Genomic DNA, 14,856 nt, shown 5'->3' on the forward strand with positions numbered 1-14,856 from the left:
ATGGCCTTCCCCTAAGGTTGAGAGTGTGATTTGCCTAGTGGGTTTGATAACCAAAGTGAGATTCAAACCCTGGTTTCAGAGACGCAGTCCAACACTGAAACCACTATGCCACTCTGTCTCTCTCTGTACACTGAACCATTGGGGAGCAAAGGGGTCACTGTCTCAGCCACCTCTGTCAGGGTGACCACCGTCCTCACTGCAAAGGAGGACAAGGTCCTGCAAAATTCAGGGCATTCTATGATTCAAGAAAAAATGTAGGACATGGCCAAATGAAAGCTAAAAATACTGCTACATATGAATTCATGTCTCTTAATCATGCTAAAAATGGAACACGGCCTCATAGCCCGAAAAACCCACAAAAAAACCTAAAAGGGTTCACTAGTTTTTGTGGGGCATGGAAGAGCATGGGGTATATATACCATTGGTTGAGAGCAAGTGATTTACACGTTAATCTGTGTATTGTTCTGTGGTTGAATAGCAAGGCATCAGGGTGTCTAATTAATGATGCATTGTCTGCTGGAAAACCCCTCTCACTCTGGGAGGTTTTCATTTGGATTTTTGTTGGTGTTTTGATTTTGGTGTTTTTCAGGACTGGTAGCCAGACTGTTTACTTTAAGGGTTTCTTCTTTCCTGTTGAAGTTGTCCAGGTGTTTATGGATTTCAATGGCTTCCCAGTCCATTCTGACTTGAGAGTTGTTCACATGGTCCAGAATTTCAGTGTTTTCAAACAGCATTTTATGCCCAGGATGGTTTGTAAGGTATTCTGCCACTGCTGATTTTTCTGGCTGACCCAGTCTGCAGTATCTCTCGAGTTCCTGGATTTGTATTTGAACACTGCATTTGGTGGTCCCTATGGAGAATGGTAAGGGCAGCTATGAAAGAAATAGAGAAAATCCTAAAATGCAAGGATATACAACTGAGCACAAAAGTTAGAATCGTACAAGCCATTGTATTCCCTATTACCGTGTATGGATGCAAGAACTGGACAGTTAAAGAGGAGGATAGGAGGAAAATCAACTCCTTTGAGATTTGGTGTTTGAGAAAGAGTGCTAAGGATTCCATGGACAGCTAAAAAGACGAACAGATCAAGCAGGAAATCTCCCTGGAAGCAAAGGTGACCAAACTCAGGTTCTCCTTACTTTGGACACATCATGAGAAGACAAGAACTACTTGAAAAAAACAATAATGCTAGGAAAGCATCAACAGCAATAGCAATAATATTTCTATACCACTTATCACTGCGCCTAAGTACTCCCTAAGCAGTTTACAATGTGTAAGCTAATTGCCCCCCAAAAGCTGGGTACTCATTTTAGCAATCTTGGAAGGATGCCAGGCTGAGTTGACCCTGATGGACTCTATCAAAGAGATCACAAGTATGAGTTTGCAGGAGTTGGGCAGAGCAGTGGAGGACAGGGAGTCTTGGAGAGGTCTCATCCAAAGGGTCGCCATGGGTCGAGATCAATTTGAGGATAGTTAATAACAACAAATGTACATCTCCATCATGCCAGCACGCTCTCTGAAGATGCCAGACACAGCTGCTGGTGAAACATCAAGAATAATCTCTCTCAGAACTCATCCACACACAAAAAAACAAACAAAAAAACTAAAACAGTGGTCCTCAAACTGTGCCCTTCAAGAGATTTTGTACTTCATCTCCCAGAAGCCTCAGCTATGTTGGCCAATAGTTTCGGATTCTGGGAGCTGCAGTCCAAAATTCCCTTAAAGAGCACAGTTTGGGAACCACTGAACTAAAGGGATCCCTAGTTTTTGGGGGTTTTTTCGGGCTATGTGGCTATGTTCTAGAGTTTGTTCCTGATGTTTCGCCAGCATCTGTGGCTGGTATCTTCAGAGAATGATGGCATGGAAGAGAGTGGGGTATACACACTGTATGACCCTTGGTAGGTAGGAGTGATTTCCATGTTAATCTGTATTGCTCTGTTGTTGAATGGCAAGGCCTTGGGGTGGGAGGATATGTGAGGCGGATTTGTGTCTACCTTGAATTGTAAATGGACACTAAATTTCCCTGACTTTGAAAATCTACCAGTGACGGCACAGTGACCGTCAAAGGGGGAGGTGCCAGGCTGCAGATAGCCTTCTCTACCCTCTGCACTAAGACCAGAAACAGAAAATGCAGGCCTATGACTAACATCTTCAATTTCTTTCTCCTGTTTGCCTGATGAAGAAGCCAGTGTGACTTCAAAAGCTTGCAACATGTAATTGTGCATTTTGGTTGGTCCAATAAAGGTATCATTGTTTGGATGTTATTGGATTTGATATATGGCCAACAGAGCTACCTCTAGATGTTTTTTGTGTCTGTTATTTAGTCATCATTGTCTGCTGGGAAAACCAATGACCTTGGGTGGGTTTTTTTTTGTTTGTTTATTTGCATTTTGCTGGGTCTTGATTTTGGTATTTTTAAGGACTGGCAGCCAATCTTGGCTAAATTTAAAGGTTTCTTCTTTCCTGTTGGAAGTTGTCTTGGAGTTTGTGGATTTCAATGGCTTCCCTGTGCATTCTGACCTGATAGCTGTCGGCTGTCTCTGTTCGGTGGGCATGCAGGAGTAAGCTGCGTTGGCCATTTAGTAAATCCAAACCAAAACCCACCAAACAGGGATACCTTTATTGGCCAACTGGGATGCACAATATCCTTGTCGCACGCTTTCGAAGTTCCAAGGGCTTCTTCATCAGGAAAGGCATGACTGTTGTAGAAAAGCATAATGTTATTTTATAAAGAGCAGGGAGGCCTGGAGACTGGAAGGGGAAAAAATAGTTTACTTTGCTGCAGCTGTTCCCAGTAGGAAATTCACCCAAATCACCGGGACCTGGATTCTCAAAAGAACCATCCCTTTATAGTTCCTTGAACAAAGAAAACTACAAATCACGTTTTATTGGTTACATATAAAATAAACATTTACACCCCTGTATATTCATTGGATGTTCAAATATTACACCTAACATATGTCTCTATTGCTATCCATCAATCAAATTGATATCTATAGGTTAGGTGTCACTGTTTCCAATCTGTCTATGGAGTACTTCCTTTTGTGAAGTGGAAGGCTTTCATGGCCGGCATCCATAGTGGGGTTTTTGGAGTACCTGGCCATGTTCTAGAAGAGTTTCTTCCTGCGTCTGTCTCTGGCATCTTCAGAGAACGCCTTTGGAGTACTACCTTTTATTTGGGTCAAAAATCTTAAGTTAGGAGCCGTTTCCCAAAAACTGTTTTACGTTCCAGAAGAGGATTTGACATAATAATAATTATCATTATTTATACCCTGCTCTTCAGCCAAAAGGCTATCAGAGTGGCTTACGCATTGTGTAAATCTACAGCGCTATATAAATAAACTTTGATGATGATGATGATGATGATATTTAAGCATTTCCCTGCCCTCAGGCTCACTGTCTGAATGACTTGAGTCCCATCATCCTGGGCAACCTTTGCTCTCTCTATACATTTCAGTAACTATGAATTTTGAACTCCTGAGCATAGTAAAAGCCTCAGTCTTAACCAAACCAAACAGGAGGAGGGGTTACTCTAGAGAGGTGTGTTGTTGTGTGTTGTGTTGTATTGTGACTGGAGTAATGTGTGTGTTGCTTTCTTCCTTGCTTCCTTCCCTGAGAGGGGCAGCAGGGGGCGATGGCGGGCTCCCTCCTCCTCCTCCTGAGGGACGCCATTGCGTTGCTATGAGGCGGCGGCGGCGGCGGCGGCTGCCTCCCTCCCTCCTCCTCCTTCCCTCCTCAGAGAAGGAGGAGGGCCAGGCCTGAGGAAGGATGCGGGCGGCCGGCGTGGCAGGGCTGCCGCTGCCGCTGGTGAGGTGAACCTCCCTCGCTAGTGGTCCTTGGCTGGAGGGCCATGGCGGAGGCCTTGCCGGGCTCCTCGGGAGGCGGCCCCCGGGAGCCGGAGGAGGCGGAGGGGGCGAGGGAGGCGCTGTCCCTGGAGGAGATCCTGAGGCTCTACAACCAGCCCATCAACGAGGAGCAGGCCTGGGCCGTCTGCTACCAGTGCTGCGGCTCCCTCCGCCGACCAGGAGGGCAGCCCCCCGGCAGAAGGGGGGAAGGCCCCGCCGACATCCGCCTCTGGAGGGACGGCGCCGTCACCCTCGGAGCAGCAGGAGGGCAGCCCCCGGAGGAGGAGCAGGGAGCAGGTACCGGCGGCAGCAGCAGCAGCAGCGGCGCCAGCGCCAGCCCTCGCCCTCTCCTTCTCCTTCTCCTTCTCCCAGCAGCGGCGCCCGCCTTCCCGCCTCCCGCCCGCCCTCCTGGGAACGCACTGCGCCGGCTGCGCCACAGCCCCCCCCCCTCAGCCCTATTCCGTGGCAGCTCTGCCCTCCTCCTCCTCCTCTTCCCCCCTCCTTCTAGCCCCCTTCTATACTGTATTATCATTATCCTCACCCTGAGTCTACCCTTCTTCTACTATAACCTTGTGACTGACTTATCCTAACCTTGCTCTGTAATATGATACTAACCCTGCCTTATCCAAGCCTCGTTCTGTATTCTCTCTCTGCCTCAGTCTAACCTTCTTCTGTAACCATGATCTTCTTCTTCTTCTTCTTCTTCTCTCCCACTCTGCCTCATTCTGGCCTTGTTCTATAATATTATCATGATTATCATTCCAGCCTTATTCTATAACAATACTATTCTGATTATCCTAACCCAACCTTATTCTAACACTTATTCTATCACCTTATTATTCTTACTGTTCTCTCTCTGCCTCATTTTAACCTCATTCTATCATAGGATTATTCTTATCATTCTAATCTTATTCTATAATTCTTCTTATTCTCTCCCTGCCTCATTCTAGCCTTGTTCTATAATATTATCCTTATTCTTCCCGCCTTGCCTTTGCCTAACCTTACTCTGTAACCTTATTATTCCTATTATTCTCACCTTGCCTTATTCTATCATATTATTCTGCCGTATTTTAGCCTTATTCTGTAGCCTTACCATTCTTATTATGCTAACCCTGATTTATCTTAACCTTATTCTATAATATTACACTAACCCTGCCTTATCCTACCTTTATTCTATAAACCTATTATTCTAACCCTGCCTTATTCTAACCTTACTTAATATCTTTATTATTATTCTATCTCTGCCCTATTCTATCCTCCTTCTATAATGTTGTTCTAACTCTACCTTATGCTAAGCTTATTCTATAACCCTTTAATTCTAACCCTTCCTCATCCTAACCTTATTCTATATCATTATTCTTATTATTCTAGTCCTGCCTTATCCTTACTTTTTTCTATAAACTTATTCAAAACCTTCCTTATTCTAGCCTTATTATATAAACCTATTGTTCTATTATTATTATTATTAAGGTTATTCTATAACCTTATTCTGTCCATGTCTTTCTCTCTTTCCCTCTTTTCAGTGTTTATATAAATATGGGCTCCCTTCTTTGGCCTCAAGGTGATGATGTTTTTCCCTCCCTCTCTCCCTCCCTTCCTTTCCTCACACTGACAAAAACCCTTCTGTTCCATCTTTTTATGCCTCCTCTTCCTTGGCTACTCCCATGTATTTTGCTGCTTGGCATCATCCTCCATGCTGAATGTGATCTTTTTTTCTCTCCAGTTTGAATTATAGATGTTTCATCATATGGGGGGGGACCCCTATATGTTCCAAGTGCTGCATTATGGCTATATAGATTGGGAGAGAGCCAGCATGATGTAGTGGTTTGAATGTTGGACTACAATTCTGGAGACCAGGCTTCAATTCCTCGCTCTGCCATGAAACCCACTGGGTGACGCTGGGCAAGTCATATGCTCTCAGCCTCAGAAAGGCAATGGCAAACCCCCTCTGAACAAATCTTGCCAAGAAACCCCTATGATAGGTTCGCCTTAGGATCGCCAGAAGTCAGAAATGACTTGAAGGCACACAACAACAAATATAGTTGAGAGAGTTCTGAGCCTGGAAGGGTTGTTTAATTAACCTCAACAAATGACTTGGGTTGTGCATTTCAGTTGCATTTCCATGTTTGATGCAGCAATGTGTTACTGTGTGCTTCCAAGTCATTTTTGGCTTATGGGCATTTCTTGATACGGTCAGCTGACCAATCAATAAGCTTGTTATTGTTGACTTATGACAATCATAGGGTTTTCTTGGCAAGTTTATTCAGCGGGGTTTTTCCATGGCCATCCTCTGAGGCTGAGAGAGTGTGACTTGCCCAAGGTGACCCAGTGGGGTTTTATGCTCAAGCGGTGAGCTGATCCCCGGTCTCCTGTGTAGTAGTCCAGTGCTCAATCTATTACACCACATTGGCTCTCCTTATTGTTTTTTAAAACAGTGTAGCAATAGGAATGGCTATATTTGAATTGAGAGACCGTGTCAGACAGTGAGGAGATGTGCATCTGTTTGTCTGCATTTACCCCAATTGCTGCCCCTTTAAGCCAGAATGTTCCTTGCTTCTGGTCTGAAAAAGCCTGTAGAGATGAAAATGATGCAAAGCTGCTCATGTAGGTCAGCATGACGATGGGGGAGGGCACTGCAAAGCAAAACAAAGAGAGCAGCTGTCAGAGCCTGGGCATGCTGCTAGCAGGAGGTTTTAGTATCTCTTGGCTTTGTGCCTTTGTTTTGTGTATGTGTGTGTGTTTATCCAAAACAGGGACTCTAATCCTAAATTAAATTCTCTGGGAATAAATTCTATGGCTGTGATTGGGATTTGCATCCTAGTTCTACAGTCATCTATCTGCTTCTAAGAGTTGTTTATAGAAAATAGGCAGGTGAAAATAATTGCTATAATCTATATAAGCCAACGTTTTACTTGTAGTTATTAGTAAATGAGAATATTGAATTAAATGGCCCAATGAATGCAAGACAGAAAACGCAGAGCTGTGAATAACTCTTCCTCAAAAGTAGGTTCTTGTATACATGATCTTAAATGGATTCAGCGATTACATATACGGTAATAATGTTTTCTTTCTTGTGTGTGTTCGCAGCACATACTTTCAAACATATCTGATTAAACTAGTTGCCTCAAACATAGTTTTAACAAGCAAGTCAGCATCCCAAATCTCTGTTCAAAGCCACCCTAGCTCAACATAAACTCGTTCTAGCAGTAAACAGATATCCCTGCCATTTTACTTGTGCAATCAACAAAACTATTACGGTATCAAAAGTGACAAACAGTGCGCCTCATACGGATCCTAATTTTGCTGTAGAATGTAAGTGGATTTGAGAGAACAAGAGGTAACATGAAGACTTCAACATGTAATTTAATTTGAGAATCAAATTTGAGAATCAAATTAAAGGGCATGAGAGGCAATTTCCCTAATCCGTTGTTGTAGAGAGAACAATAGAAGATGCAACTGTGGTGTTTAATATCTGCCTTGCTTTTCATGTTAGGTCCTTTATACTCTTTCAGTGAAGTCCTACAATCCATTCTACGTTGCTTTTTTTGGTTAAAGAATAGAGGATGGAGAGCTTGTGATGGGGATAGTTTTGTATAGTTATTTAATATTATTATGGTGAATTTATATACATCTGGCATTAAGGTACAGAGCTTCCGATCTAAACACCTTATATACAAGTTTGTATCCCAAAACAACAAGGAGAGCGAAAGAATGACTGACATTTTGAAGACTTTTTTGTTAGCCTGCATCTAAGAGTGTTCTGTATCTCAAATTTCTTAATTATAGCTATCATAAATAAAAGTGATGTTCATCATCTATCCCCATAAAATGTAATTCAAATATGTAGGTATAATACAAAAATTAGGAAGAAATAGGGCATGCCATTCGTTTTCTTGCACATGCAATGTGGCTAAAGACATTAGATTTCACAGTAATCTTTCATGCCTTTCAAGAAAAGAAGGAATTTCCAGAATTAACAGTATCTTGTTATTTTCAAGTATCATAGGTTTTAAAATGGCTACAAGGAGTGATAATGCCATAAGGCCACAGTAGGAGTGAGGAATCTGTAGTGTTCTAGATGGGTCTCGATTTGGAATCTCTTCATTTTGTTTTAGCATGGCCAATGGACTGGGATAATGGGAGTGGTATGACATGGATATTTTGAGGGCCATAGGCTCCTTGGTCCTGGTTGAGAGCTTTGGCTAAGTGTGTACTCTCTTGGGCACTTTCACCCTGAAACAGGGCAAATGTAGAGAGATGTATTACTTGAGGTTACCTAGTTGTGAGTTGTATTATACACTAATACCAGCATTTGAAGGGGGAGGGTGCTATAGATAATGTTCTCTGAAATAATCTGGTAAGAAGATGTAAGTACGTATAGAACAATAAAATACAGATACCAATACCTTTAACTTTATAGCCCTCTAAGAGCCTTCTGTACTGAAGGTAACCCAATTGTTAAACTAGATGTCGCATTATGCACTGACTGTAGTTAATGAATCAGTCTTAATGGCATAAGTCTGTTTTGAAGTTACCAATTTGTGTAGCACAGTGTCTAGGCTATCCTTGTTGATGAGTAAGTATACAGTGGTACCCCAGGATACGAATGCGCCGCCTTACGAAATTTCTGGGTTATGAAAAAAATCCATTTAAAAAAACTGTTCCGGGTTACGAAGGCTTTTTCGGGTTACGAAAAATTTTTTGGTGCTTTTCGGCGCTATTTCACACGAAATCGCGGCTTTTCCCCATTAGCGCCTATGGGTTTTTCGGCTTGCGAAGTATTTCGGGTTACGAAAGCGGCGGCGGAACGAATTAATTTCGTAACCCGGGGTACCACTGTATTTGGTATAAGCTGGTAGTAAGTACTCATAAGCTACACTTATAACAGTAGATTCAGGAATATTAACAGACTGTGAACTATTACTTCCGGGAGAGCACAACTCCATCTCTTTCCCTAATTTTGAGAGCTAGGAACCATTCACCCACAGTATTTCTGTCTCCCTAGGATTCAGCTTCAACCTACTGGCCCTCATCCAGATCACCACTGCATTCAAGCACTATTCTAGGTCATGAAACTACAAATGCAAGAAAACTTTGGTTTACATTACAGGACTTCCTGAAGCTACTGTATTTGTGATTTAGTTCTTTGTATTCAGTGCTATGTACTAAAAGGGGCTTACTTTCCAGGTAAACACATGTGGAGATGATTAGCAGTTAATTCTAATTCTGTCACTTTTGCTTCACTGAATGGAAAAAGTAGGGAGAGGAAAACAAAACACATATTTGTGAGTCCTTACTTTGTTGGAAGGAATTTTGATGATTAGCTTATACTCTTTCCCTGAAGAAGACTCTGTCTTTCAGTGAGGCCATAATGTTCCGCAAACAAATTAGATGGATGAAGGCAAGTACTGTTAAGTAAAACAAAAGGAGATAGTTCACATAGGTAGGCTGAGCTGTAATACAAACTGTGAAAGGAAGTAAATAAACCATAAAACTCAAAGCAAATGTGCTGTGGAATGTTATATTTCCACACATTTTTAGTGAGTTGGACCTTGAACATAAAATAACATGTAGCTGACTAAACTATTTTTAACATGACTACTCTGTTTAAAAGCCAAAACTCCTGTTTGACTGGGTTTCACTTTCAAAAAGAAGGAATTCCATCATCCTGTCCTTTAGCTCTTCATCTATCAGTGTACTTACCACACTGCTACACTGAAGTCCAAACTAAAATGTGCAAAGTCAAAAGCATGCAAACATAGCGATGATTTAATTGCCAGAAAGTGCAGTAGATGGAGATGCAAAGAGTGACTTGGGCTGCTTATCGTTTTCAGTGTCTTTGCAGAGGCCAGGACTGGCTAAAACTCTGTCAGTGGGAACATGCCAAGGATCAGAGGTCCATTTTTGACTCCTCATCAAGGCACATTAGTGTGCTCAGTTAATGGAAAGTAGGTTTCTGGTGACTTTCAGTCACTTTTGGGATGTGGTGAGGACCAAATGGGCCCTCTGGAATCTCCTTTAAGGGGAAAAATGTTTTGCTCCCCCCCCCCCCGCCATATCAATCAGGGGATGTTGAGGGCAGGTAAGGTGTATAAGTCTCCTCCTGCAGGTTGTCCAATTCCCAACTGCTAAAAGGATGTGTGTCAACAGTTTGAGTTAATAGAAGAAAAGGAAAAATAGAAAGAAAATAACTAACTGCAGGTAGCATCATCTGTGTTGTCCTTCCCCATGTCATCTTATATAGTTCTGACTACAAACAAAAAGGTTGTTTAACAAGAAGAGTGTGCCATATTAGTGTGCCTGAAGAGCAAGTTACTCCACTGACTTGAGTTATATTGTTAGACTCTTTGTAAATAATTACCTTGCATTAAACTCTAATAGTGTTTGGTGTTGTAAAAATACCATAGAGCATTAGTGTTCCAAGAGTACAGCAGTTGTTTGTTTTAAAGTAGTTGCACATTAAAGAAAAATATAAATAACCTGCCAGTTGAGCTTGCTACATTTTTCTTTCAAGAAAATGCATGCAGCAATATTTTTGTATCCTAGGAAAATGTAATTTGATACTTTCATCATTAATTTCATATCGAAAAAACTGTTTTTACTTTATAATGTACAGTTGACCCTCCATATCCATGGATTCTTTATCCACAAATATAATCATCCATATGGCTTGAAAATACTATTTAAAAAAAATAAATTCTAAAAAATGGACCTTGAATTTGCAATTTTATATTAGGGACACCATTTTACTATGCCATTGTATTTAACGGCCTTGAGAACCCACAAAGTTTGGTATCCACAAGGGTCCTGGAAACAAACCCAAGCTGATGCCAAGGGCCCATTGCATGCAAATATAAAGTAACAATATATTGATTTTTAAAACTTTGCATGGCGGTCAGAGCAGTATGGTATAGTAGTTTGACTGTTGAACAAGGACTCTGGTGAACAAAGTTCAAATCCCGGTTTTGGCCATGTAAATCCATTGGATGACCTTGAGGAAGTCAAACTCTCTCAGCCTCCAAGGTTGGTAATAGCAAACCCCTTTGAAGAAACTTGCCAAGAAAACCTCATGATAGGTTTACCTTGGGGTCACCATAAATCAGAAATGACTTGAAGGCACACAACAACAACAAACATGTACCTGTATACATAAAAAGGGTAGAGCAATCCCAACTTGTAGGTCCACTGGCAATGGTTTAGAATGGGTTGAGGCCAAGTCATTAACTATGGGGGAGAGGAATGAGGGCATTCCCCCCCAGTAAGAATCCCCCTCCAGTTAAATTTTCCTTCATTCCTCAAATTTCTAGCAGTGTCCCAGTACAGATGGGCCCTGAGTGACACCCTTGTCACGTGTTAGGGTTGCCTCAGGGCAGAGCGTCCCCATGCCCCACAATCCAAGCACATGGCGGCAGCATAAACATCCCGTCCACATGGGGGCCACCATGATGATGTCACTCATGCACTGCTTCCAAACAGCGCGGCACGTGCGTGACATCTCTGTGCCGCCCCAGGCCATTTACAGAGGCCTGGGCACAGTGCAGGAAGGAGCTCCAAAACTGAGCTCCTTTTCGGAACTAAAGGGCTGCGGGAATGATGCCAGGGTGGCCCCTTTCTACCATGGCTGTGCCTGTCAGGGTGTCCTGGGGCATGAAGCCCCAAGGACACCCCTTTTTGGGATCACGGAGAAGCGGCATTTTTCAGCTTCTTCATGGTCCTGAAAAGTGCTGGATTGGGGCCTCTGGGCTGCCGGTGAGGCTGCCCTGGCCCCAATATGTGGCACAAAGGGGTGGCTGCAGGCTGGCCCTAAGGGATCGGCCTGTACCATGCCAGTGTAGACAGGGAGACCTTTAATATCATACCCATCTAAAACTTTTACATTTATTATCATTTCTTTAACATCATCAATGTACATGGTGCTTTACAAGTAAAACATCCAAAAACAGTGGGTCCTATTCAGAGACATACAGTACAGTCTAAAACCTATGTGTGTACAGAGAGAGAGAAAGAGAGAGAGAGAAGACAGGCAAGGAAGGAATAATAAAAATATAAAACTATGCAATACAACTATAAAACAAATTATCCAGATAAAATTACAGTATAATATTAAAAAAAGGCCTCATACCCACTCGCTCATTTGCTCTGAATAGAACAGGGCAGATCCAGTTACCCTCATATTGAATCTGCTCGGAAAGAAGTTCCCACTACCCTTTACCTCGATCAATGCAATTTGCCCCTCTGAAGTTTATATTTGAAGTACTGCTTTAAAATGGAGCCTCCTCTGTTGTCAATCAAATTCACTTCTGCTTTCGTCAAAGATGGCATAACCTACAACCATTGGCCAACTGAATGGGTGCTTCCCCCCTCCTTTTTTTAAAAAAACCTGGCAGCAGTGTGCGCATAGTCTGTCAACTTGTCATATTTAAAAACCTCCAGGTGTGTGTGTGTGTGTTGTGTGTATTTGGGTCATTACAGATTATGGCAACCTTAAAATGACCCCATCCTGGGGTTTTCTTGGCAAGATTGGTTGCGAGGAGATTTGCCATTGCCTTTCCCCTGAGGCTGAGAGTGTGACTCTCCCAAAGTCATGGGTTTTCACAACCTTCCTTCTGAATGCCAGCCTCTAGCTTCCCCTTCGCTTCCAGCCCAGCATTTCCTCCTCTTTGGAACCTCTTCTCTTCCCTTCCCTTCCCTTCCCTTCCCTTCCCTTCCCTTCCCTTCCAGCCCAATGCCACCTCCGAAGCCCTTGCCGTCTTCCCTCTTCCCGTCACAATATTAATAATAATAATACCACACCTCAGAATGCCATCTCTGCATCCTCTTGCTTTTCCTCCGATTGCCACCCCAGACTGCCTTACATACACATATACATATGTAGCAAAAGCATTCACACATTGTATCAATTTGCCAAATTTAAAAGGAAACACATTAGCATATTCTGTCACACACGCACACACAATTTTTTTAAAAAAAATGCCACTTGCAAAGCGACCTGCTGTGCCGGCAGCAAGTAAACTTTGATATTGTGTTTTAATATGTTATACTGTTTAATATTGTCTTAAGGGGGAAGGGATAAAGTGTTTTTAATTGTTATATTTTATATTTTACTGTTGTTAACCGCCCGGATTGGTTTGCCATAGGGCGGTATACAAATAAATTATTATTATTATTATTATTATTATTATTAAACAAAAGGGAAATGTAGCACAAGCAGACACATTCTATCAATATGTATCAACCTGTAGAATAACCATTTGCATAATCTGTAATAAAGTTACAAAAGAGAGAGAGAGAGAGAGCTGCCTGCGAGAGGGGAGGCATGTTCCGCGCTCTGTCCTCCCTCTGATCTAAATCCCTCCCCTGAATTTGACCCGATCATGACCAGGGCCAAGTTCACATTTGCCGGCACCCGGTTTTTCTCAAAAGATACAGGAAAAACTCCGCTTTCAAAAGACCCACGCCAAGGAGGTTTTGCCCCTGAACGGTTGTGCAAAACTCAAATTCGAGTGTAAAAAAACTGGCGCCAGTATGAACTTCCCACTTTTAATCCAGTTTCTGAACCGGGCTAAAAGGTAGTCTGAATGGCCTCACAGCAAACTGAAAATACACACTGTATAAGCATGATGTACAGGATTATAAAAGAATATTAAATTAACATTCCAAAAGCTCTGGAAAACAAGAAAATTTTAAATTGAGCTTAAATAATAATGAGGGAAGGATCAGTCTGCAAATGTTCAGGGAGGCAATTCCAAGAATATGGAGCAGTGACAGAAAAAGAACAAAGCTAAGCCAAGAAAGAGGAAAGCCTTCATTGGGCGAGAAGCCTCGAATTCTAAAGAATATGGGCTGAAACATAGGAGCTAGGTTGTATAGGGCTTTGAATGTAAAAACAAGCTTGTACTGAATCCCAGAAGGAATGGTAACCAGTGAAGAGATCAGTCAAAAGAAGATTATAATAATCAGGCCAGGAAATGACCAAGTCATGAACTAAGGTCTTAGCAGAGGAAGCCAAAAGAAAAGATCTGATTTGTGCCATGTTATAAAGAAAAAAAATTGATATGACTTTCTTACAGCCTCAGTGTGAGCAACTCTTTAATGCCTTTCCTATAACTAACTACATCTCTGGTGGAGGTAGTTTACTATTTCCCAAGAGAAACTCTCTGGAGACAGATTTGCATTGCTGTGGCCCTAGGGCATATATGGAAAGTTCTGTGGGTGGCAAGCTGGCACCACATTTCTGGAAAATTCTGGCTGTATGTTCTTTTGGTTCTGGTTGTTTAATGACTTTGTTTGTATATGGAAACAAAGGGACAAACAATAATATCTTATGTTTACAGTTGCCAACTTTTGTGCACAAACATGTACAATACTGTAGTGCAGAAAACATGTAGGCTGCATGGGAAGACATTTGAATTATCGTAATTATAAGGGCAAATTTTAGATGTCATCATGTTGTAATGACTGTGTAGATTACTTAGCAGGCATTTCTGTTTAGGAAATGTCCTCAGTATAAATGGATACCTTGATTTTAAAATCTCTTATTTGCTTGGTGGTTTATATAATGTTTTAATTACTTTGATTTAATTCAGGGGTCGGCAACCCCCGGCCCGCGGGCCTAATCCGACCTGCAGAGGCAGCAGGACCGGCCCCAGCCTGGTCCTGCCACCGATTGCCGCAGGCGGTATTGCGGTGGCAGCGGCAGCAAGGAGGGCGGGCCACAGACAGTGCGCCGCTGCTGCCTGCCCACCCGCTGGTGGCTTCCTATAGCTTTGCGCGCGCCTGCAGGGCTGCGCGGAGGGCTAAATAGGAGGAGTTTCTCCTCCTGGGGCTGGCTGGCCAATGGCTGCTTGCAAGGGCCGGGCTATTGGAGCTCCAGCCTGCCCCCATTGGCCAGCCAGGCTCAAGAGGAGGAGCTCCTCCTCTAGTCCTCGGCAGGGCAGGAGTGGGTGGCGGTGCTCCTCCTCCCTCCCGCCCTGCCTGCGGTTGCCTCAGAGCCGCAGGAGGGAGGCAGGGG

At 42.8% G+C, this 14,856-nt stretch overlaps 1 protein-coding gene across 4 annotated transcripts in view; it reads left to right on the forward strand.

Annotated features, from left to right (window-relative positions):
- The first annotated feature begins 3,683 nt into the window (after positions 1–3,683).
- The window catches only part of SPIRE1 (spire type actin nucleation factor 1), a 112,081-nt gene continuing 100,908 nt past the window's right edge, over positions 3,684–14,856 (forward strand). The window contains exon 1 of one of the 4 annotated variants that reach the window (XM_042463383.1): positions 3,684–4,142. In XM_042463383.1, coding sequence (XP_042319317.1) covers positions 3,851–4,142 — 292 coding nt within the window. In that variant the 5' untranslated portion in view covers positions 3,684–3,850. The remainder of the gene's footprint in view (positions 4,143–14,856) is intronic. The other 3 variants (XM_042463384.1, XM_042463385.1, XM_042463386.1) reach the window with 3 other exon arrangements.

Source organism: Sceloporus undulatus, chromosome 4, assembly GCF_019175285.1.
Source record: "Sceloporus undulatus isolate JIND9_A2432 ecotype Alabama chromosome 4, SceUnd_v1.1, whole genome shotgun sequence".
NCBI lineage: Eukaryota > Metazoa > Chordata > Lepidosauria > Squamata > Phrynosomatidae > Sceloporus > Sceloporus undulatus.